This window comes from Chrysemys picta, chromosome 2 (genome assembly GCF_011386835.1).
Source record: "Chrysemys picta bellii isolate R12L10 chromosome 2, ASM1138683v2, whole genome shotgun sequence".
NCBI classification, from domain to species: domain Eukaryota; kingdom Metazoa; phylum Chordata; order Testudines; family Emydidae; genus Chrysemys; species Chrysemys picta.
In genome coordinates, this window is record NC_088792.1 from 223,680,175 (window position 1) to 223,705,414 (window position 25,240).

At 42.1% G+C, this 25,240-nt stretch overlaps 1 protein-coding gene across 1 annotated transcript in view; it reads left to right on the plus strand.

Moving 5' to 3' along the window:
• Nucleotides 1-25,240, plus strand: part of XKR4 (XK related 4) — a 271,741-nt gene that overhangs the window by 162,092 nt on the left and 84,409 nt on the right. The window contains exon 2 of the mRNA XM_008170790.3: nucleotides 24,398-24,597. Coding sequence (XP_008169012.1) covers nucleotides 24,398-24,597 — 200 coding nt within the window. The remainder of the gene's footprint in view (nucleotides 1-24,397; nucleotides 24,598-25,240) is intronic.

Consider the following 25,240-nt stretch of genomic DNA (forward strand, 5'->3'; position numbering starts at 1 on the left):
CTACAGGACATAGTTAAATAGCAGTGGTCTTGAAGTCATTTTTGAGCCATCCCATCTCATACTGCAAATATGTTTCTGCAGCTGTGTGAGAAATGGAAGGTGCATCCTTGAAAATCACCTTCTTCTCCTCCTTGTTTCTTCAGTGGTCTGTAATAGAGGCTGCTGCAGGAGCTGCTCACAGATATAGGATGTCAAGCTGAGGTAGCTGCCTGCCTGTCCATGCTTCTCGTTTCTGCTTCTGTAACACTCCGCTGGGAGAGCACATATGCCTGACTTTGTGAAGACACAGCTGAATTCCCACACGCTACTCTGCATAGCATGTAGCCTTCCAGTGAATGGGATGTAGTTGGAGAGCCAGAGGAGGAGCAAGGAAGAGTCACTAGAGGAATGGGCACAGTAAACAGAGCAAAAAAAGAGAGACAAAAATAAAATGCCAGTGAAAAAGGACAGAAACCAGACTTAAAAAAAAATATCAAAAAATGGCCGAACTGTGCTGGGGCAGGGGGGGAAGGGCCGGTGGGGGGAGGGGGAGGGAGTGGGCGGGAGAGAGAAAGAAGGGGGCGGCCAGGGCTACAGCAGGGGCGCTCCGGTCGGCGGGGAGGGAAGGAAGAGGACTGCCCTGCAGGGCACTCTGGTTCTCCGCGCCACCACTCCCTACAGGGCGGCCGGAGCGGAACAAGAACAAACAAACAAACAAAAAAAGCCGCCCTAGGATTGAGCAGAATACCGCCTCCAACAATCTGCTGCCCCAAGCACCAGCTTGCTCAGCTGGTGCCTGGAGCTGGCCCTGATGAGAGGACATGAAATAAGGTGCCAGTTTGCACATCCATTGCAAGGAGGGTAACCACAAAGAAAAGCTGGAAACTGCTGATGTAAAATATCCAAAATTATTTACTGAGCCATGGAAGTATAACCTTGGAAAAGAAGGGTGAGAGGTGTTTTCATGTATGTATTTATTTGAAATGAGGCTTTTAATTGTAGTTACAGGAGTCAAATTGAGCAATATCACACATTTTACGTTCATCAGCTGCACCCTGGGCAGCGTATGCAAATCTACATCAACTGTTGTGAGTAACAGAGAGATCTACATGACTATGATGTTGCTTTTAGCAGCTTTGTCTATGCACAAGCATAGCCAAACTGCATGCAATTAATGGGATTTTCACTTTCTTTAAAAAAGGAAGGTTCAAGAATTCCTATGTAACTACATTCCTTATGCTATATGGAAAAGTTCCTAAGCACAAACACATTTCCATTGCTACCCTGATTTATTCATTAAAGACGTACGATGACAAATGACTCAGTTCATAAATCTACAATGCCCAAGACCCCTCCACTCTCATCAGTAGTTATTGCTCAGTTTAAGCTTTTTATGTGAAGCTAACCTTTACTATCCCTTTCATTACTTATTATGATTTCAACTTAAACTAGTTTTAAGTAACTTTTATTATAATTTACAGGGTTTTCAAATGATTTATTTCTTAATGGACTTTATGACATAGCATCTGAGTGCTAATCCAAACAAAAAAATACACCCACAATATTACCCCAGAGGGTCTGTGACCACTGATGCAGAATGCCAATTACCAAGGACAAGAGTAGTCAAATTCTAAAACATATAAATAATGTGTAGCTAAATCCTGATTTCAATAATCACCCCCTCCAACTTCAAAAATATTATGTCACTTCTGTGCAAAATTTCCATAACTTGTTCTGGAAAGGAGACAAATTCATATTTTCTCTAGCATGTATTATAAACAACTTTTTATTGTGTTGTATTTGTATTTTTTAACCAAAGTGCTGATGTAAAATTAGACATCAAGGCTGAAAAAGATCTACAGCAGAATGTACAAAATCTATATGGTGTGGACTGGGATCCAAGCTGTAACTAATCCATTTTTGAATACATTGGACTTTTTTAACAATTGATTTTATTGGGAAGAAGCCAAAGTTGTTTCCTACAGCCAAGAGCTATAGTGGTTTTGGCTGAATGAAACGAAAGCGTGCATAAAGGAAATCTTATACTGTTCATAGCTAATGAATGTCTCTGGTACAGATTCAATATTAAGTGCAGATTATGGCTGGAATGGTTCTTGGGGGAATTCAGAAAGATATCAAATCTTATGGGGGATGCTAATTTAAAAGAATAGCTGGCCAGGGTGCATTTAATAACCATAGATTTTGAATGAAGTAAAAGAGAGGCGTCAGAAAATGTTCTTGGTGTGGCATAGAGAGAGATGGGAGAGACGTTCAGTGGAAATAGTCTTCCTTAGAAACTGCATGAGATTGATTTGGATTTTATGGAGTAGATAAGGTACTGTACCCTTACTTGCTGAAAGGTGAGAGGAACCATGCAGGCTAGATCCATAACCAGTGTCTCCTCTGAAATAATTATTGTTTTAGACAGAAATTAAATCCGTACAGTCTTCACTTGGATACAGTTACTTTAGAAGAACAGGAATCAGTGCTGTTATGCCTCATTCATTTACTAAAGCAGAACATGAGTAAAAATGAGTTTTTAAAATTCAGGGGCATGATGGGGTTTTGTTCCATTGTCTCAGGATAATCCATTTGTCCTTGGATGCTAGGAGGTTCGCTAAAGAAAATATAAAAAATAAGATGTTCCATTTCATTTTAGAAAGGACCTTCTCTCTATAGCTTCGTTTCATTCTTTTGATTCCCCGTCCCCCCCCCTTTTTTTTTTTTAAATTATCTTCTGTTTTTCCTGTCTTTCTGGACACTTCCCATTCTGTGATTATTTTCTTTTTCTTTATTTTTGAATGTTGACAACTTGGTAATTAAAGTTTCTACATTCAAACACATTGAGGGCTTCTGTGAAATAATCTTCCGAAGAAACATCTGCCTGTTAACATGACATTTTAAACATAATAGTAATATATTTCACTTAGATAGCATCTTTGATTGAAGGAGCTCAGTGTTTTGCAAACCTTAAATAAATTAGCCTCAAAACACACCCTACAAGGTGAGTCGATATTACAATTCCGATTTTAGAAGTGAGGAGACAGATGCACAGAGAGAGAAGGAATGTAGACATTGCTGTACAACGTCAGAAGTTCTATGGCCTGTGTTATTCAGGAGGTCAGACTAGATGATCACAAGGGTCCCTCCTGGCCTTGGAATCTATGAATCTAACCAGTGGTCCATATAGTCCTGACTCTAACAGAGATTAATACCAGATGCTTCAAAAGAAGGTGTAAAACCCTAATGTACATATATGCTGTAATCTTTTTATGGAAGGAAGCCTCTTCCTAACACAGAGCTGATAGTGGTTAGTTTATGAAGTGTAAGAGTTAATATCTTATCATTTTTCAGCCAACATGTAATTTAAGTGACTCGGGCAAGTTCACAAAGAATGTCTGTGGCAGAGCCAAGAATAGAAACAGATCTGATTCCCAGTGCCTTAACCATTAGGGCATTTCTTCCCCTCTGTTACAAATGTTTCCCCTGGCCACCAGGCTATGTCTCAGACCAAAGCAACAAGCTCAGTAGTGGATGAAAACTCCAGGGGTTTGCTTTGGATAGGCATGCCAAAACTTGGGAGGCTTAGATGAAGTTTAGCCAAACCTTTTGTGTCATTAACATTCATTTGGAAATGTCAAGAGAAAGAACTTCTTGTGATAGTTCTAGTACTGTACCTCCTTCTCCTAGTCATGCTCTGCTCATGGAGTCTGAGCCCTTGTTGGGATAACTTGGATCTTCAGCTCCTGTGTCTGGCTGGAGCAATGGTGTGCAGGGGTGCAAGAAAACTAACATTAATGTGGATAACAAACTAACCAATGGGGGTTTTGCATTTGAATCTGCTGTTGTTTTAGTCAAATTCCTCAAGCCATTCCATGGCAATTCACCGCTAGGCACCAGATTCAGCCTTCCCACAGTGTTGACCCTGGCAGAGGTCCCCAGTGGTGGTCAGTAAGTTGCAGCAATGGAAAGGGTGTAAAACACTTCATTGAGTGGCAGGTGGGCTGGGAATCATAGGGAAAATTCATATCCCCAAAAGTGGGCTGCACTGGCTGGGAAGGGGGTGTGCCGAGGACAGCCTGGGGATGTCCCAGTTCACCTCAGCACATTGGTGAAGTTAGTTGAAAAAGCTACTAGCAACACTGCAACAACTTATAGCTGCACTTCCATTCCCTGCCAGGTTACATCTCTCCAAAACAGCTTCTTTGAACCTGGGCCTACATCTGTTAAATTGAGTTAATCTACAAGTATTCAAGCTGCTGCCAAACCGATCTGTAATAGCATGGAACAGTGTGTGTGTGTGTGTGTGTATATGTGCATTAGTCTTCACTTCCCATTTTTAGGAATATCATCTTTGGAAGTGGGGCATTTTAAACATTCTGTGGAGATGTATTAAAAACTCATTATCACAACAAGGTCATCTGGAGCCAAGTTAAATCAGATACATGCTAATGAGTGGAGTGCATTTTTTGAATAATAACATTCAGTTTGGATCACCCAATGTATGATAAGAAAATCACAGCAGATGCTGCTGCAGCAAAGGTGGGAGATTAGGGCACAGCATGCCAAGAAATGGCAAATCTATTTTGCAGATACCCCAGAAATTTGCTGATTTATGTCAGTGTCTTTTTTATTTTGTGTGCCATCTCTCTGCAACTAATTTTTCCCTAGGAAGTTGTAAGGTCACATTGACCTGTATGTTCAAACCACAGTCAGGAATAAAAGAAAAGATAAATGCATTTGTTAAAATACTTACAAAAGTTGATACAAAAGGAACCCTTTTGCACAGGAATAGCTTTTCCACTGGCTTTTTCAAACTTAATTTCAAAAGCATATTTAAAGGGCAAGTTACGGCCTCTGACTTGATCCAGAACTTCATGCCATTCTACAGGTTGGCTCAACATATTCACAGTGCAAAGGCAGAAATAATCATCATTAGAGCTGGTCATGAAGTTTCCAGCAAAACAGTTTTTGGTGAAGCCTAAACTTTTCATAGGAAAAGATTGGTTTTGACAAAAATTTGTCATGAAGATTTCTGGAAAAAGAGAGAGAGAGAGACCCATCCAAGAATAGCCAATAGCCCAGTACTCAATAGTTGGCACTCAACTAGGATGTGAGAGACCCAGATTTAATTCCCTGCTCTCCCTGATTTGGAGCCAAAGAACTGATTCGAGGAATTGCACTTTTATTTATTGGCCATTCTATTATCCCAAAAGGGGTGGGGCTAAATTATGACCTGTCCAGAAGGCTGAGTTAGAGGAAGAGAGGCAGAGCAACTGTCAACAGGGGTGCTAGAGAGAAAAGAGCTTTCCACACCATGCCCAGCCATGAGGGGTGCTCCAGCAGTAAGTCCACTTATCTACACAGACACAAATAATTGTGACCACCAACATGGAGGCTAGTGGCAAAAAATCTTCTTTCAGGTCATTCTAACCGTCTTGCTTGCATAAAAAAGACAAATCAAGATGGCAACGAGATGGTGGCAGAAGAGGACATGTCAAAGCACTTAGAAAAACGAGAATTCAAAACCCCTTGGATTTGAGAGAGTAGTCTTTAAAAGGTGCTTCACCTCCTTAAATAGTGTTTCTCAAAGACTGGTTCTCAAACTCCATTAGCATTCTTTCGACATAAAAGACCTTATCTGACATAAGAAAGAGTAAAAGATATGTAGCAAGCACAAATGTTACCTAAGCTAACTGTTTGGGGTGACATTTTAAATGCAGAAAATTAAAGCTGGCAAGATAATACTGACCTTTCAGCCTGAATAAATAAAATAGCATTTGCTAAATCTAAATGGCTACCTCTAGCTGCAGCAAATGTTATGTCTTTTAACACTACCATGCAGGTCTTCAGTAGAGTTAACTTTTAGTAATCTCTCCTTGGCCTAAATACACTCATCTGCAGCAGACCATGGAAGGGAGAAAATCCCAGGAATGTGGTCCAGGCGCTGGAGGGGGGGATGGTAGAACATAGGGGAAGAAAACACCTGGCCATACAAACCCCCATTCCACAGAAGCTCTATGTGGCCAGGGAGGAACTAGGGAACAGTCATTCTATGCAGTATGTATAGGTGCCCATTTTTTGTATGTGATAAAATACAACACAAAGATTGGGTAATGTTCTTCCAAGCTACATTAACTCTTCTCTGTGCTTTGTGAAAAACTCTTCTTGTCACCTGTGAGCCAATGGCAGCTGGGCAGACTGTGCTCTAAGGTGAGGGGAGTATGAAAGGGGGGGCCACTTAGGGATCTGGGGCCAAATCAGTACTTGGTCCTGCTAGTGAAGGCAGGGGGCTGGACTTGATGACCTTTCAGGGTCCCTTCCAGTTCTATGAGATAGGTATATCTCCATATATTATATTATTATATAACTATTGCTGTGTGGGGAGGGGAATAGGCTATATTGATGTGAGGCACTTTTATACCAATATAATTGCATCCACATTAGGGATTTTTAGTAGTTTAACTATTTCAATTAAAAAAATTAACCCCCTAACTAAAATAGTTAAGCCTATACCAAAACTATGTATTGACTAGGCCTTATTTAAATTGATGGACAGTCTTATTTTAGCATGAATGGCTTGTTTCAGTTTAGATTGAACCCAAACACCAAAATAAGCCCCTCAGACTGAAATAAGCGTCCTCCCTAGGTTTGTGCTGGTTTAATTGAACCAACTTAAATTCACACCTTTAAACTTCTCTCTACAGACAAACCGAAACTGGTAAAGTGGGTCAGTTTGGGAAGGATGGCCTTTTCTCAGTTATACCTTTAACTGGACTCCCACATGGACAACTACACAGAACATCTGAGTGTGAACCCTTCTCCTTTAAGACATAAACAAGGCTCCACCATTGCTGTCTATCCTGAGCCACTTTTGCATATCCACTACGTTGTTATGTTCTGTAAATGTTCTATCTTCAATACTGTTTTACAGAGGGATTCTTTCAGTTGGCCCATCTTGTGAGTTCCTCCAGCTGCCCAAAGGCACATCTGCCACAGCAGATGCTCTGGCTTCATTTTTAATGCATATCTCGTGTATTTCCATCTTCTTTTCTGGGTAACTTTGCAAATAAGGGGTTGTTGAACTCTCTGATGAATACTGGCATTTGTTATAAATTCACTCAATTTAATACCTACTATTTCCTGTGGCATTTGCTTTCAAATGCATTTAGTTGTCTATTGGTACCTTTGGCAGATTTCCAGCTTTCACGTCCATATGCTGAGGTGGACATACCAGCTGAGCTGAAGATTTGAAGTTTGGTTTTTAAGTTGTAGATTTTCAATGATGAAATTACACTTAAGTTGGTGAATTCAGCTGCCACTTTGCCAGTTGATGACATTATGTTGTTCATGTCCCCATGGGCTTGCACATTACTGCCAAGACATGAGAATTGACTCACCTTTTGTAATGCTTGAGTTGGGACAAATCTGGAGGTTCTTACTCAGGCAAGGCTCATTCTGAACTCATTGGGTGCTTTCTCTAAGGGTATGTCTACACTACGAGAGTAGTTAGATTTTACTTAAAGCGAATTTGTGGAACCGATATTACAAAGTCGAACGTGTGTATCCACACTAAGGACAGTAATTCGACTTTGTGAGTCCACACTAACGGGGCAAGCATCGACATTGGAAGCGGTGCACTGTGGGCACCTATCCCACAGTTCCCGCAGTCCCCGCTGCCCATTGGAATTCTGGGTCGAGCCCCCAATGCTTGCTGGGGCAAAATGTGTCGAGGGTGGTTTTGGGTAACTGTCGTCATTCAACCGTCACTCCCGCCCTCCATCCATGAAAGAGCCGGGGGGCAATCAGTTTGCGCACTTTTCTGGTGATTGACAGCGCGGACGCCACAGCACTGCGAGCATGGAGCCCGCTGCGATCATCGCTGCAGTTATGGCTGTTGTCAACACCTTGCACCTTATCATCCACCTTTTTCAGAGGCAGATGCTGAGAAATCGGGCGAGGAGGCTACGGCAACGCGGTGAGGACATTAAGTCTGAGAGGGGCACAGACCTCTTGTAAAGCACGGGACCCCGCGCCGTGGACATCATGGTAGGAATGGGTCATGTTGATGGTGTGGAACAGCGATTCTGGGCCCGGGAAACAAGCACGGACTGGTGGGACCACATAGTGCTGCAGGTCTGGGATGAATCACAGTGACTGCGAAACTTTCGGATGCATAAGGGAACTTTCCTGGAACTTTGTGAGTTGCTGTCCCCTGCCCTGAAGCGCAAGGACACCTGGATGCAAGCAGCCCTGACTGTCCAGAAGCAAGTGGCCATAGCCCTCTGGAAGCTTGCAACGCCAGACAGCTACTGGTCAGTTGCGAATCACTTTGGAGTGGGCAAATCTACCATGGGGGTTGCTATGATGCAAGTAGCCAACGCAATCGTTGAGCTACTGCTCTCAAAGGTAGTGACCCTGGGAAACGTGCAGGTGATCATAGATGGCTTCGCTGCGATGGGATTCCCAAACTGCGGTGGGGCTATAGATGGAACTCACATCCCTATCCTGGGACCGGCCCACCAGGCCAGCCAGTACATTAACCGAAAGGGCTACTTTTCAATGGTGCTGCAAGCACTGGTGGACCATAGGGGACGTTTTACCAACATCAATGTCGGATGGCCGGGCAAGGTTCATGATGCTTGCGTTTTCAGGAACTCTGGTCTGTTTAGACGGCTGCAGGAAGGTATTTACTTCCCGGACCACAAAATAACTGTTGGGGATGTGGAGATGCTTATAGAGATCCTCGGGGACCCCCCAATGCCCTGGCTCATGAAGCCCTATACAGGCGCCCTGGACAGTGAAAAAGAACTCTTCAACTACTGTCTGAGCAAGTGCAGAATGGTGGTGGAGTGTGCTTTTGGACGTCTGAAGGGGAGATGGAGAAGCTTACTGACTCGCTCTGATCTCAGCGAAACCAATATCCCCATTGTTATTGCAGCTTGCTGTGTGCGCCACAATCTCTGTGAGAGCAAGGGAGAGATGTTTATGGCGGGGTGGGAGTTTGAGGCAAATCGCCTGGCTGCTGATTACGCCCAGCCAGACACCCGGGCGATTAGAAGAGCCCAGCGGGACGCGCTGTGCATCCGGGAAGCTTTGAAAGCTAGGTTCCAGAGTGAGCAGGGTAACCTGTGACTATTACGTTTGTTTAAACAGAAGCTGAACCTGCTCCGTTTCTTTACCCAGTTAATGTTGACTATCCTCTCCAGTTACCAACCCCCTTCCCCCCCCCCTTCCAACACACCTTTAAAAATAAAATAAATGAAACTTTGTTCATTAACACCGTTTTCTTTATTAAGGATTTTGTGGTAAAGTGTTGAAACTGGGATGCAGACTGTGGTGGGGAGCAGGTATAGTGATGGAAAGGACGCGTCTAAACTCGAGGAATGACAGGTTCCTGCTCCTAGAGCGGTCCGCAGTGGTGGACTGGTTGTTTCAACGGAGCCTGCCACCCCTCCTTTCCGAGACTCTGTGTAGGGGGACTATGTGACTTTGTGGCGGGGGAGGGCGGTTACAGATCCCCTGCTGCGTGGCTCTGTCATCCAGGCTAAGGACCACTGCATAAGATCTGTAACCGCCCTCCCCCGCCACAAACTCACATAGCCCCCCCCCACAGAACATGAAAACCACCTCCCAGACTGACCAGGGTGCCTAGTGACTGCAATGTGTGTGTGACCTTCTGCTGAACCTGCCCCCGTGTCTGTACCCTGGTCAAGGTGACTGTCCTTTCCAGTTACCAACCCTCTTCCCCTCTTCAAACACACTCTCCTCTAAAAGAACATGAGGGAAACAGTAATTAACAGAAAGGGAGTGTTGCTATTTGAAGACTTCTGAAAGCATGCTCCACACCTCATCCCTCTCAGATTTTGGAAGGCATTTCAGATTCTTAAACCTTTGGTCAAGTGCTGTAGCCATCTTTAGAAATCTCACATTAGTACCTTCTTTATGTTTTGTCAAATCTACAGTGAAAGTGTTCTTAAAATGAACAACATGTGCTCGGTCATCATCCGAGACTGCTATAACGTGAAATATATGGCAGAATGCAGGTAAAACAGAGCAGGAGACATACAATTCTCCCTTAAGGAGTTCAGTCACAAATTTAATTAATACATTATTTTTTTAACGAGTGTCATCAGCATGGAAGCATGTTCTCTGGAACGGTGGCCGAAGCATGAAGGGGCATATGAATGTTTAGCATATCTGGCATGTAAATACCTTTTAATGCCGCTACAAAAGTGCCTGTTCTCACTTTCAGGAGACATTGTAAATAAGATGTGGGCAGCATTGTCTCCCATAAATGTAAACAAACTTGTCTGTCTCAGTGACTGGCAGAACAAAAAGTAGGACTGAGTGGACTTGTAGACTCTAAAATTTTATATTGTTTTATTTTGGAGTGCAGCTATGTAACAAATAAAATCTACAATGTAAGTTGCACTTTCATGATAAAGAGATTGCATTACAGTACTTGTATGAGGTGAACTGAAAAATACTATTTCTTTTGTTTGTTGTTTTTACAGTGCAAATATTTGTAATCAAATAATAATATAAAGTGAGCACTGTACACTTTGTATTCTGTGTTGTAACTGAAATCAATATATTTGAAAACGTAGAAAAACATCCAAAAATATTTAAGAAATTTCAACTGATATTCTATTATATAACAGTGTGATTAATCGTGATTAATTTTTTTGAGTTAATCACATGAGTTAACTGCAATGAATTGACAGTTCTAGTTGTAATGCATTTCCTTCGGTACATACCTCTTTCCCTCTCACTCTCAGCCTCACTACACTAGTATATACCAGTGTTTGGACTTGGTCTGTGTCACTCTTGAGTCCTGGCATCTAATCTCACACATAGGAGCGGCAGGAGCTATCTGGCTCATTATCTGAATTATCTATTGCCAGACCACAACAACAACAAAAGACACTGTAGTGGGAATTGCCTGCCCTTTCTAATTCCTGGATTGAAAAGACAGAAACAAGAATTTAGGGGGAATAGCCTTCCCTGTACATTTAAATGTTTTTATTTATACAGCTATCTGTGCTTTCAGGTTTTATTTTTTAGGAAAAAATGTCACTCAACCATCTGATGTAAAAGTTCAGTAAACAGAATGCTAAGAGCAATGTGCTGAACCTAGCAGGGGGCTGATATTCCACCTAAACAGTCTATAAACATTTAGGCAACAGCGTGGGGGTAGTTACCCACTGGGATATCCACAGGCAGTGTTCATATGATTTCACTTACCAACCCAACGGCTAAAACCTACTTCACAGAATTCCAGATTGTCTACTTTTTGGTGCTTCTATTATTCAGAACTTATTGTAGAGTGCACTTTAGTGTTGCCTGTTTGAAGAATTTGGTACATCATTCAGTTCAAAAGTGAATTTGCCAGCTAACACACTACAGAACCCGAACCACCAAAAAAGAAAATCAACCTTCTGCTGGTGGCATCTGACTCAGATAATGAAAATGAACATGTCGGTCCGGACTGCTTTGGATGGCTATTGAGCAGAACCCGTCACCAGCATGGACACATGTACTCTGGAATTGTGGTTAAAGCATCCAGGGACATATGAATCTTTAGCACATCTGGCACATAAATATCTTGCGATGCTGACTACAACAGTGCCATGCGAACGCCTGTTCTCACTTTCCGGTGATGTTGTAAGCAAGAAGCGGGCAGTGTTATCTCCTGCAAATGTAAACAAATGTGTTTGTCTGAGTGATTGGCTGAACAAGAGGTAGGACTGAGTGGCTCCCTGCCTGCCCTGGCCCCACACCGCTCCTGGAAGTGGTCATCATGTCCCTGCAGCCCCTGGGTGGGCAAAGGGCTCCATGCGCTGTCCTTGCCTGTGGGCACCTCCCCTGAGGCTCCCATTGGCCACGGTTCCCCATTCCCAGCCAATGGGAGTTTTGGGGGAGGCAGCATTTAGAAAATGTCAAAGTGAAACTTTTTGTATTTTTATTTATTTATTTAGGTTTTCTTGACTGAGATAATTTTGCAGAATTAACGTAACTTCAGAAAATATTTCAGTGTCACCAGATCTGCACCTCCCCACCACCCCATGTGCATGCACAAACAGATTTTAGCTGAAAAATTTCACCCAGCTCTATTCAGCTGTTTAGCAGCTCATGGGCAGCATCAGCCTTGTGCTTTTTCAGTCACTCTATAAGCATATTTAAACACTGGTGTTCCCCCTGATTAGAACAAGAGAACTAGCTGTACCACAGCATCAGTGGCATTTTTTCCATTTGCTTAGTCAAATTCATGTTGTAGGGTGAATGCCTGGGTTTTTTCACTTACTTAACTGGGTTTTTTAGTTATGACTCCTAATAGGTTGTGCTGGGAGTGTGCTGAAGTTGAGTCTTAAGGAGTACCAAGGCAATGTCATTGGGAATTATAGGCATTTTTAGCTCAGTGGCTGAACCAAATTTTAACATTAAATCATCCTTGTGGCACTCAGTACACCAGCCCAATTGGTTCATTGAAGCTAAGCTCTGGCTGGTTCTGCACAGGTGCACTAGAGAGGAAGACGCTGACACAAGTATTGCACCCACAAAGGAGGCAGACATATTTTGGTTGGCAGCAATTGGCGGTGTGAGGAATCAGGGCCAGCTAAAGATGCCACTGACCACCAGACAAAGCTGGCAGGGATCCTGGGGGATGAGTGGAGTGCATGCTTTGGATGACTAGACTCTCAAAATGCAGTCACTGAGGCACTGTGGGAGGGGGTGGGTTTGCAGGCCCAATTTTGTTTGGAAATCAAATTGGTTAGGTGGCAACATATGGCAGACTTGGTGTGGGGGCCTCCTGAGGAGGTACCAATGCACAGAGTTGTCTTGGGAGAAATCTTGCCAGCTCAGCAGAGGGCCAGAATATACCTGGGAGTTTTTTAAAAAGTGGACAAAACTGTTATATGAATCCAGCAGGGACATCAGGACAGGAGAATGGATATCTTCGTTGGGGGGAGGGATAGCTCAGTGGTTTGAGCATTGGCCTGCTAAACCCAGGGTTGTGAGTTCAATCTTTAAGGGGGGCATTTAGGGACCTGGGGCAAAAATCTGTCTGGGGATTGTTCCTGCTTAGAGCAGGGGGTTGGACTAGATGACCTTCTGAGGTCCCTTCCAACCCTGATATTCTATGATTGTTTCCAGACACAAGGTCACTCTATGCAGTTGCACCCTTCTAATGAGGCAGTGAGACTTTCTCCCCAGCATCCCTGAGAGGTGGCATGACTTACACAGGTGTAATGCCTCCCCATACTATTGCCCTACCCAACAATCTAGAGGATTACCAGTCCAGGGTTTGTCCCTATTACTAGTACATAACAATTATGAAGAAAAAAGGTAAAATGTGTATGGTAATGGGTCACAACAGGCTTGCTCAAATGGCAGCCAGCAGGCCAAATGTAGCTCATGGAATACTGCTTTAATATTGCCTGTGTCCACCTGTGAGAATGTGTGTATTATTCATGAAATCTCTATCTGGAAGCCAGTCAATGAGGTGGCTGGGGAATGTTCTAGGCTCTATGGGAAAGCAGAGAGAGAAACAGAGGGCACATTTTAGGGATAATAGCACTTTCCTTGTTTGGTGTTAGAAGAAAGTGACTCTTTGTGATGCTTCACTCTTGCCACAAAGCCTTTGTCTTTAACATGGAGGTGTATCTCAAGATAGATCATGGTCTACTTGGTTCAAGTTGGAACATTTCACGCTGGGACCTGTAGTCTTTATGGGCCAAAACACAATATTAATGTTAAGGACATCTGCAGTCTTACTTCTAGGTAAATTAAGTGCAGACTTCTAATGGCTGGCACATTGCCAGCATGACCCTTGGGCAAATTCGGAGCATTCCTCTGCTACAGAATCTATTTCAATTTCCTTTTCCACATTAAACATTAATGTTCCTAATGAAAAATAATTTGGAACGAAAATTAAAAATCACCTGCTGAAGCCTTCCTTGTGAGATATAGGAATAAAAACTGAAGAGAGTTACTCTGTTCTCCAGAACAAAAAGAAAAACGTTAGTATATTCCTGGTAAGGAAACCAAGTTTTTTGTTTTTGTTTTTCAATATTCAGACACACCCAATAAAAAGGTACATTAAAAGCAAAATATCTTGTTATTTAACAGCAGCTATTGTTGAGGTAAAAATATAGTAAAGTTTCCTCTGGTAGCTAGGCAACAGAAGAAAATACCACTTATTTGAATTGCTATTTATTCTACTATTTTTTAAGCATTGCTGTAGAGATTCTTACTCTCCATACTTCTCAAACAGTAGAAAAAGCAGCTGTTTATTATATGGATAAATTGTTTAATGTACTGTTTGATCCAGGAGGCAAATTAGACATCAAAATAAATGTCTAGAATAGCTACAACTGGCCATTAATGATTTTGATCTTCCTGTAAGTGTTTCAGTAGATTATGTAACACAAGCAAATGTCCTCTGCTGACAGACAATTGTCACAAATATGGACTCTATGAAGCATGAAATCAGTACATTTCCATTTTTCCAAAGAATGCAAATGTTGTCTCAGTCATCTGTATCTTCCTAAAGACTTTTCAGATTAAGCACATGGTAGCAATATACTATTTGACACTTCCAAACTGAAGCGTTCTTTCCAGAAGAAGAGTTCTGCATGTATTACCCTCAGATAAATGGTTTCATTATGGTGAAAATCTAGAGTAGAAAACACTCAGCGCTATAGTCTGACTGGAATTGCACTGACTGGCTCACTTTTTTCAGAATCAGAATGAAAAGGAACTGAATAGAGCTCTTCTCTCTAATTTCTGTGAAATCTGACATCTTGATTTCTGACCAACCATCCGCAAACAAGGTGGAGGGTTGTTTGATTGGGGCTCAGAGCACTGAAAAATGATGATCTGGCAAACTACCTGTAGCAAGCTACCCAAAATTCTATCCTACAAACATAAGAAAAATTGATGGCATTTCATATTGTAACACATCCATGAGCACCTAGAATTTGGATTTTCAGTCCTGGTTCAAAATATCAGGCCTTTGCTATTTGTGTTAAAGGGGAATTATTGCTAGCAGAACAGTGCCTATTACACACAGTAGAGCAGCTCTATCATCATCCATTAGAGGGAAGTGGTGTGTACACCACTAGCCAGCTTATTACAATACTGTGAGGCAAACTATAGGTGAAATCCTAACTCTATTAAGTCAATGTTGGCATCACTGAAACTTGGTGGGATAATACATGTGATCGGAGTGTTGGTGTGGAGAGGTACAGCTTGCTCAGGAAGGATAGGCAGGGGGAAAAGGGAGGAGGTGTTGCCTTATATATTAAAAATGTACACACTTGGACTGAGGTGGAGATGGACATAGGAGACGGAAGTATTGAGAGTCTCTGGGTTAGGCTAAAAGGGGTAAAAAAACAAGGGTGATGTCATGCTAGGAGTCTACTACAGGCCACCTAACCAGGTGGAAGAGGTGGATGAGGCTTTTTTTAAACAACTAACAAAATCATCCAAAGCCCAAGATTTGGTGGTGATGGGGGACTTCAACTATCCAAATATATGTTGGGAAAATAACACAGCAGGGCACAGACTATCCAACAAATTCTTGGACTGCATTGCAGACAACTTTTTATTTCAGAAGGTTGAAAAAGCTACTGGGGGGAAGCTGTTCTAGACTTGATTTTAACAAATAGGGAGGAACTCGTTGAGAATTTGAAAGTAGAAGGCAGCTTGGGTGAAAGTGATCATGAAATCATAGAGTTTGTAATTCTAAGGAAGGGTAGAAGGGAGAACAGCAAAATAGAGACAATGAATTTCAGGAAGGCGGATTTTGGTAAGCTCAGAGAGCTGATAGGTAAGGTCCCATGGGAATCAAGACTGAGGGGAAAAACAACTGAGGAGAGTTGGCAGTTTTTCAAAGGGACACTATTAAGGGCCCAAAAGCAAGCTATTCCACTGGTTAAGAAAGATAGAAAATGTGGCAAAAGAACGCCTTGGCTTAACAACGAGATCTTGCATGATCTAAAAAATAAAAAGGAGTCATATAAAAAATGGAAACTAGGACGGATTACAAAGGATGAATATAGGCAAACAACACAGGAATGCAGGGGTAAGATTAGAAAGGCAAAGGCACAAAATGAGCTCAAACTACGTATGGGAATAAAGGGAAACAAGAAGACTTTTTATCAATACATTAGAAGCAAGAGGAAGACCAAAGACCGGATAGGCCCACTGCTCAGTGAAGAGGGAGAAACAGTAACAGGAAACTTGGAAATGGCAGAGATGGTTAATGACGTCTTTGTTTCAGTCTTCACCGAGAAGTCTGAAGGAATGCCTAACATAGTGAATGCTAATGGAAAGGGGGGAGGTTTAGCAGATAAAATAAAAAAAGAACAAGTTAAAAATCACTTAGAAAAGTTAGATGCCTGCAAGTCACCAGGGCCTGATGAAATGCATCCTAGAATACTCAAGGAGCTAATAGAGGAGGTATCTGAGCCTCTAGCTATTATCTTTGGAAAATCATGGGAGAAGGGAGAGATTCCAGAAGACTGGAAAAGGGCAAATATAGTGCCCATCTATAAAAAGGGAAATAAAAACAACCCAGGAAACTACAGACCAGTAAGTTTAACTTCTGTGACAGGGAAGATAATGGAGCAAGTAATTAAGGAAATCATCTGCAAACACTTGGAAGGTGGTAAGGTGATAGGGAATAGCCAGCATGGATTTGTAAAGAAAAAATCGTGTCAAACCAATCTGATAGCTTTTTTTGATAGGATAACGAGTCTTGTGGATAAGGGAGAAGCTGTGGATGTGGTATACCTAGACTTTAGTAAGGCATTTGACGTGGTCTCGCATGATATTCTTATCAATAAACTAGGCAAATACAATTTAGATGCGGCTACTATAAGGTGGGTGCATAACTGGCTGGATAACCGTACTCAGAGAGTTGTTATTAATGGTTCCCAATCCTGCTGGAAATAACACAGTTACATATAACATATACAATAACACATAACAAGTGGGGTTCCGCAGGGGTCTGTTTTAGGACCGGCTCTGTTCAATATCTTCATTAACGACTTAGATATTGGCATAGAAAGTACACTTATTAAGTTTGCGGATGATACCAAACTGGGAGGGATTGCAACTGCTTTGGAGGACAGGGTCATAATGCAAAATGATCTGGACAAATTGGAGAAATGGTCTGGGGTAAACAGGATGAAGTTTAACAAAGACAAATGCGAAGTGCTCCACTTAGGAAGGAAAAATCAGTTTCACCACATACAGAATGGGAAGAGACTGTCTAGGAAGGAGTACGGCAGGAAGGGATCTAGGGGTTATAGTGGACCACAAGCTAATTATGAGTCAACAGTGTGATGCTGTTGCAAAAAAAACAAACATGATTCTGGGATGTATTAACAGGTGTGTTGTGAGCAAGACACGAGAAGTCATTCTTCCGCTCTACTCTGGTTAGGCCTCAGCTGGAGTATTGTGTCCAGTTCTGGGCACTGCATTTCAAGAAAGATGTGGAGAAATTGGAGAGGGTCCAGAGAAGAGCAACAAGAATGATTAAAGGTCTTGAGAACATGACCTATGAAGGAAGGCTGAAAGAATTGGGTTTGTTTAGTTTGGAAAAAAGAAGACTGAGAGGGGACATGATAGCAGTTTTCAGGTATCTAAAAGGGTGTCATAAGGAGGAGGGAGAAAACTTGTTCACCTTAGCCTCTAAGGATAGAACAAGAAGCAATGGGCTTAAACTGCAGCAAGGGAGGTCTAGGTTGGACATTAGGAAAAAGTTCCTAACTGTCAGGGTGGTTAAACACTGGAATAAATTGCCTAGGGAGGTTGTGGAATCTCCATCTCTGGAGATATTTAAGAGTAGGTTAGATAAATGTCTATCAGGGATGGTCTAGACAGTATTGGTCCTGCCATGCAGGCAGGGGACTGGACTCGATAACCTCTTGAGGTCCCTTCCAGTCCTAGAATCTAATCTATGAATGGCAAAACTCCCATCACTGTCAGTGGGGCCAGGATATTGCCCCAGGACAGCCTTCCTAAATTATGACAGCCTATCCCTGCTACATGTGGGCTGCAGCACTGCCTCAAATTGCCCTCCCACCCTGCCCCAAGCTTGCAAAAGGGTCCACAGAAAGCAGTCTTCCATAGAGCCTGCAGCCCGGGGAAATATCCCACAGCCAGAAACAGTGCTATTAGGTTGCCTTGATGCTGCTCCGGCCCTTGTTTGCAGTGTAAAGGGGACGAAGTGGGGGTTAAAGTCTCACCGGTGTCTTTAGGACCAGATCCAGCATTCCTAAAATCAGGGGAGGGGAGGGAGTTATGCCTGTGCATAAAAAATAGATACCTGCTCCCCAATCTGGACATCAAGAGTTCACCTCAGGCTGCCTTTCTTGAATAAGTACTGTATCTTCTTCTGACAACAAGGGGTTGGTCAAATAGATTGAATCCTGCAAGCTTCTGTATGTACAGCCCAGTTAATTAATTAATGTTTGTAAAGCACTTTGTAGTTGAAAGCACTAATATAAGTACTTGGTATTATCTTATAATTACCCTATTACATCTAAATTAAATGCACACTTGGGCATACTTTAGTCACATAATTAAAATGTCACCCAAAAAATTTCAAATGTAAGTGTGTGAGTTTATGCCAAGGGGTAGCAACTTTAATTTGTGCACATATAATGTGGCAAATAACTCAAAGGCTCTTGACCTTGGGGGGCAGTGCTGGAGGGCAGTATTCATATCAGAGTGAAAGCCACAATTTCCTCAGCCCATAAATATACCTTTCTAGATCATCAGATGCACAGGTCTTCTTGGTCTAGGTCTCTTTCTTCTTTAACATTTTTTGGGGGTCAATGCAAGGACTATCCCACTTTCCTGCTTGTTTTTGAGTTCTCCTCTGTCCCACATTTAGTATGAGGGAACGATGATGCAGGCCAATATCTTGCCCCAAACATAAGTCCTTCAGGGTCACATTTAATCAGTGATCAGTTTGTTGGGCTGTATATTTGGTGAACCAAAATAAATTAGGACTCTTCAAGTGCTTTGTTGGGATAAGAACATTGTCTGTTGCCTTAAGGGTAAAAAGAAAATTATTCCATATATATGATGCTATCTAATAATTATGCAGGTGGCAAGCTATGCATACCTCTACCTCATCTTGCCGCTTGTTTATATCAATATTACCAACCCCAAGCATTTTAAAAATCATGAGTCAAGCCCAAAAATCATGCATTTGACTTAAAAAATCATGAGATTTGATTTAAAAAGAAGTAAATGTGGGTTCTTTTTGGTTTCTGAGCCTTTAGGTCATAGTCAGTTCATGTTTTCAAGCTTTTCTCCACAAGTATGATGGCTAGAACCTTTTCTGTAATGAAATCCAAGATTCTCATATAATCACTTGATGCTAGCAGCTGGGGCATTAAGAAAATCATGGGACACCACAAGCCTTCAGATAACATCATGGGATTTGGTGACCTTGTTACACTAAACATGCTCTCACTCTGCCCCCAGCCTGTTGTTTGTGCCACTTTCATTTGGGGGAAAGGACTATGGTGCCTAACATAATGTGTCTCCCAACCTGGTTCTAGTCTCTATGAATTACTGCAATAATGCTAATTAATAATTAAATGATATATGCTGCTTTCATATCTCTGGATGCAGCTAGACTCTTCTGGGTTGACTAAAACCATTTTATATTATGAATATCTTTACTCAACTGTGAACCTTTTCTGGTGCTTAATTACTAACCACTAAAAATCACTGATCCATGTCAGATACACAGACAAACAGGATAGACATACACAACAAACAAAGCAGCAAAATGCTTGGGTCCAGGACAGTCTTTTTTACTGTATGTTTGTACAGCACTTGGCGCAGTGGGGCCCTGGTCTATGACTGGAGCTTCTAGGTGGTACTGCAGGACAAATAGTAAAAGGATTGTATTCCAGTTATTGGTAGTGTAAAGCCACATCCAGGAATATTACATCAATTGCTGATATAATTGTGAATGCAAGGGATAATTTTTAGATGTCTAACTACCTTATTGTACCCCTAAATCAGGAATAGTAGTTATGTGTGTAAATGCTTATTTCTGCCTGTAATTAGTTTGGCCAGTAGACAGTACAAGTTGAGGCCTCATTTAAAACTTGGCCTCTAATCTATAAGAAAGGAATAGTGATCTTCCTCAGATTTTCTGTTTCTGATTCTTGTTTAAATATGGGGGGGGGGCTATCCAATCACCTACTTCACTGTCCCATGTTGCACAATAAAGTGCAAAGGGGGAGGAATTATGTTGTTAAGTACTCATAAATCACTGGTCATAAGGCAAATGTAGAACAGCAAGTAGTATTGCCACTAGGAGCACACCATTACTGTCAAAGGAAGGTTGCTGATGGCTCCTATTAGCGATTCCAAAAGTGAGAGTGAATGATGTTACCACAGGGATGCTGGAGATGGCGTTTGCATAGGTGTGCAATACACCTATGTACGCTCCTTGGAGAGAGGTGAGGACAGCAGAAGACAACGGTGGCTATACTTTTTTAGTAAATGGTGTACAAGAGACACAGCTGACTGTATTGTGCTGCAGGGTTGTGGAGTCTGGTCCAGGAGCCATTGTGACAGAGTGTCTTGTCGGCCAGTGGACTGGCTGTGGTAACAGAACAATTTGCTTCTGGATATAGGAATCAAGCCATTTACTGCTTGTTTTTCTGAGCCTTATATTGATGTCATCCTGTTATACCAATAGAATAAAAACCAGCAGGATCTTATTAAGAGGAATAAGGCAAAGATGCCACATTTATTATAAATATAGTGATAAAGCAAAAGATAAAAGTAAACAATGTTGTTTGACTACTTATTCCTATCATTACTTATTCCTTATACACACACACATACATATATATATTCATTTACACAATCATTTATTCAAGTTCTGTATAGGTGTTATAGTTTCCAGCCTAGAAGTTGCTCATGCCAAGTTACTGGCCAGGTATCTTGGTCATGAGGAGGGAGCCGAGTCTATGTCAGATGCACCTGATGCTCCTGGAGGTTGGCAGCAGAACCAGAGACTCAAAATCATCAGTCTTTAGAGTCCATTCTTATAGGAATTAATTCCTATGTTAGTCTATGGGAGCTGTTTCATCCTGCTGTTGCTGACTCAATCAGCAGATGGCACATTCCTGTCCAAAGTGGCACATTCCTGGTGGCTCCACACTGTCCAAAGTTTGTGTTTCTCATCCTTCGAGGTGATGGGGTGGATCCCAGTTTACCCTCAGGGGGTTGTCTGGTGGTCCTACTTGACACATTCTTTGGCCGATGGATACTCCCTTTCTAGGCTGGCACCTCCCTAACCATTCATGTACATCAGGCATTCATCAACATACATTCCATATCTTAACCATATTTTAATTTACTGTCTCCACCACTTTCGGGGTGTGTGCTAATTCATTTGAGACTCCCAGCCCTTTAATCACAGAGGGTGGGGGTCTGTTCCTAGCAGCCGTTGCTGTTACAATGAAATGAAAGTCACTTAACGGCTTATAGCGTTTGTTTACATTGTATCAATTACTTCAAGAACAAAGTCAATTAACTTGTTTGTAAGTTTTACATAGTGATAAAGTATCTTTCACAGGACAGATACAATCAATGGTTTCTACAGACAGTAGCTTACAAGTTTTAACAGAAGACCCAAGAGATTTTTGTACTTGGTGAAACTGTTGGATTTTAATGTGTGGGGGACAACTTATGGGGGGGGTCACTGTCACTTGGGGGAATCACTGTTAGTACCTTCTTTAATATCCCTACAATCCCTCACTCTGTCCAACATTTACCATAATACTGCATTGTGCCTCCAGTTATCTCATCATGCTCATGCCCACATAGTCCTTGATGTTTTGTTGCCTTCTCTAAGTCACCTGAGATGGCAAGGTTGCTGTCTTGATCATCACTGTGATGTTGCCATATGCCTTCTGTTGCCTCATTGGTCCTTCCTGGATTGTGTTCTTTGCCAGCCAATCACCATGTAGTTTATTGTTGCTTTGCACCATCCCTGTACAGCTAATCACTGCTTTGTCCCACCTACAACACTCAATGGCAAAGTCCAAAGCTGCCTTAGGCAATGTTAAGTTACACTTTTCTCATGCACCATGTGGTATGCATTGAGGAGCATCCAGTACTGCAGACTCAACCCCACTCACACCAACATGTCTCTAGACTATGTCCCTGTGTTTGTTTGGTGTACACTGACTGGGTACAGGCTGGAGCTCCACTCGCTGCCCATCCCTGCAATTGGGGAGAGTGACAGCAGTGATTTTTCTATGTGAACTGACACTGTGGTGACTGTGCCTGGAATATTCTATATCGCAGAGTTCAGAAATCCTGTCAGATGCAGCTGAAGTTAGAGCCCGAGAGTGAAGTGAGGCTGGATGTTGCCTGTAAATCAAGACCCTGCCTCGCTGTGCTAACTCAGTTTTGTTATGGGGGCTTTTGGGGTGGAGAGTGGAAAGTGGGAGGGGTGTTGCAGTGTTTGTTTTATCTCATCAAATTAAAATGATTAGTTAAATATTTAATAGTTATTAATTACAAGAGCATGATTGGCTGGTTGAATTTTGTGATACATAACACTTAAAAGTGAATGTGATAAAGTCCTCACATCTACTCAGATACCTCCTCCTTCAGTGGGATGCATGAATTTTGTGGGTAACCAGATGCACCCCTGTTATCCATATCAGAAAGTTCCATTCAGGCAGTAACATTTGAGGTGTTGCTGGACTCACTGTTTAACTGACTCTCCAATTTGGAAACAAAGAGGGTCATAGTGAGTAAACGGCTAATTTAGGTCAGTTTGAAAACAAATTAACTTGTAACTTAACTGCTCTGGGACCACTGATTAACTTTACTTTTTTCTTTCCTGTTGTAGGTAGACTCCCTTCTCTTTCCTCCCCTCCCCCAACCTCTCCTTCTGCTTGGATAGTTTGGTCTATCAGGGGCAGAACCAGTAGCAGCAGAAATTAGGTCAGCAGCACCTGCATAAAGATGACAAGATGCTGATGTTTCATTGTAGCAAAAACTGCCTGAGTAAAATTGGAGTGGGAGTAAGGAGAAGAACACCTGTGCCCACTCTCAGGTGTTGCTCAGTCAGCAAGGGGGGAAGCTTTCCTGTCCTAATAAATTGAATGATTAGGGAGCAGGAGCAACCTGGCAGAGAGGGAGGGAATAGACAGGGGTAGCTGGGTAAGAGCCTGCTGATAGAGAAACCACTTGGCCACTGAACTCCTTCCTGTGTCGCATTGCCCCACCCCCCAGCACATACTGCAGCAGCTGCCCGCTGAGGTCTGTTCTCATCCTGGCACCTGCCTCCAGCCCTCTGTTAGAATGAAACATCCTCTCCTTCTCCTGCAGGTAACAGAGGTGGCTGGTAGAAAAGACTCGGAGTTTCCTTCCTGACAGCAGATCAAAGGCCACCCAGGAGAGAGCACAGGTGTCCAAGCAGCTGCTATAGTCTCTGCAAAGAGCATGGGAGGTTTCAGTGACTGGGTAGCTTCACTGTCTATCAGCAACCATCCCTTTGCCTCCAACAAAACCAGTTGTTCCTATACCTGCAGCTTTCCATTTATTTGGTTGCTAGCCAGGTGCTTGTCCTCTTGCTCCCTCAGATTCTGGTAGGCACATGTGTTTTCCATCTACCTCTGTTCATCTTCAGGTTACTGCTGTCTGTTATCTTCAAGCAGGTGCTGCTCTTATATAGAAACCATCTGAATAGGGGCTAGTGCTTCTACATGGGAAAGGAAATTTGTAGCTGTCCCCCCTTCAAAACATATCTAGACTACCATAAAAATATTTTAAAATGGCCAAGATTAGTAATTTATTCATCCTGCCTCTCACTCTGGAAAAGAGGGCTAATGAGCACAGCAACTCTTTAAGGCCCTGATCCTACAATTAGCTCCATGTATGTTGGACTCCTCTGCCCACACAGAGTCCCAATGAAGTCAGTATGGGTCTATGTGAGCATAAGGGTCTGCCCAAGCAGAGCCTGTTGCAGGTTTAGGGCGTTTGGACCTGAGCCAAAGCTCACTGAAGTTAGTAGGTCTTTCCATTTACTTCAATGGGTTTTGCAGAAGGCCATAGATGACCTCAGCTTTTCTATGTTTTAACCTAAAATGCCTTATCTTTGAAAATAATAGAATGCATTTAACACATACGACAAAAGTGGTAAGCTTTCAAAAATGGCTTTTTTAAGATAATTTTTTGTTGTTTTCCACTGAACAAAATATTATGAACTAGAATATTGTGTCCCTTCTGGAATATAGTCCCCTCCATTCATTATCTTGGAGCATATTGGGACAGGGTGGGTTAGTTTAGAGTAAAAATGGTGCTTTTAAAATATTCTGCAGTGTCTTCTTAATCTCTCTCTTATTTCTAGGTATTTCCACACAATATACTTAGGTATCCGCAGTCGACAGAGTGGAGAGAACGACAGATGGCGGTTTTATTGGAAAATGGTATATGAGTATGCAGATGTGAGTATGCTGCACTTGCTAGCCACGTTTCTGGAAAGTGCACCACAGCTGGTTCTGCAGCTCTGTATTGTTGTACAGACTCGTACTCTACAGGCTCTCCAAGGTAAGGGGTCACTTCAGGTAATTTCATCATTTAGGAGGATGTCATTTATGGACATGCATGCTCTGTTCTTTCCAGCCACTGTGTATTTTGTTCTCACCTCATAAGAATGAGGTCTCTCTACTGACTTCTATTACTGTTTTAACAATGACTGTGTCAAAAACACACTATTTTCTTCAGCACTTCTTGTCACTCCTGGTTAGTGGTAGTTACTATTCTGTTTTGCCCAATCTACACCCTTGTAATAGAAACAGGGATGGCATAGTATTTATCAGAGATGGTTTTTACCAGGTAAAATCATGGTTTTCACCACCCAGGAAAAACTAATTAGTCCCAGTTTAAGGCATTTTCTATTTTAAAAACTGTTTTGTTAATGCACACCACATTACACTTAGTTTAGTACATATTCAAATTGTGGTTGCATAAGACAGTAGATTTGCAGATTAATTCAGGATTGTACAAATACAAAGTGAAACTGCAGTGGGCGTAATACTAATATATGTAATTATAATACTGAACATCAGAATGTATAGGTTTTGGTTCAGTATTTTCTCAACAAAGTTATACATGTCATGACTCATACTTCAGTTTTCAATATTATATAAACAAGTCACAAACATTTGATTATATGAAAACAACAATAATG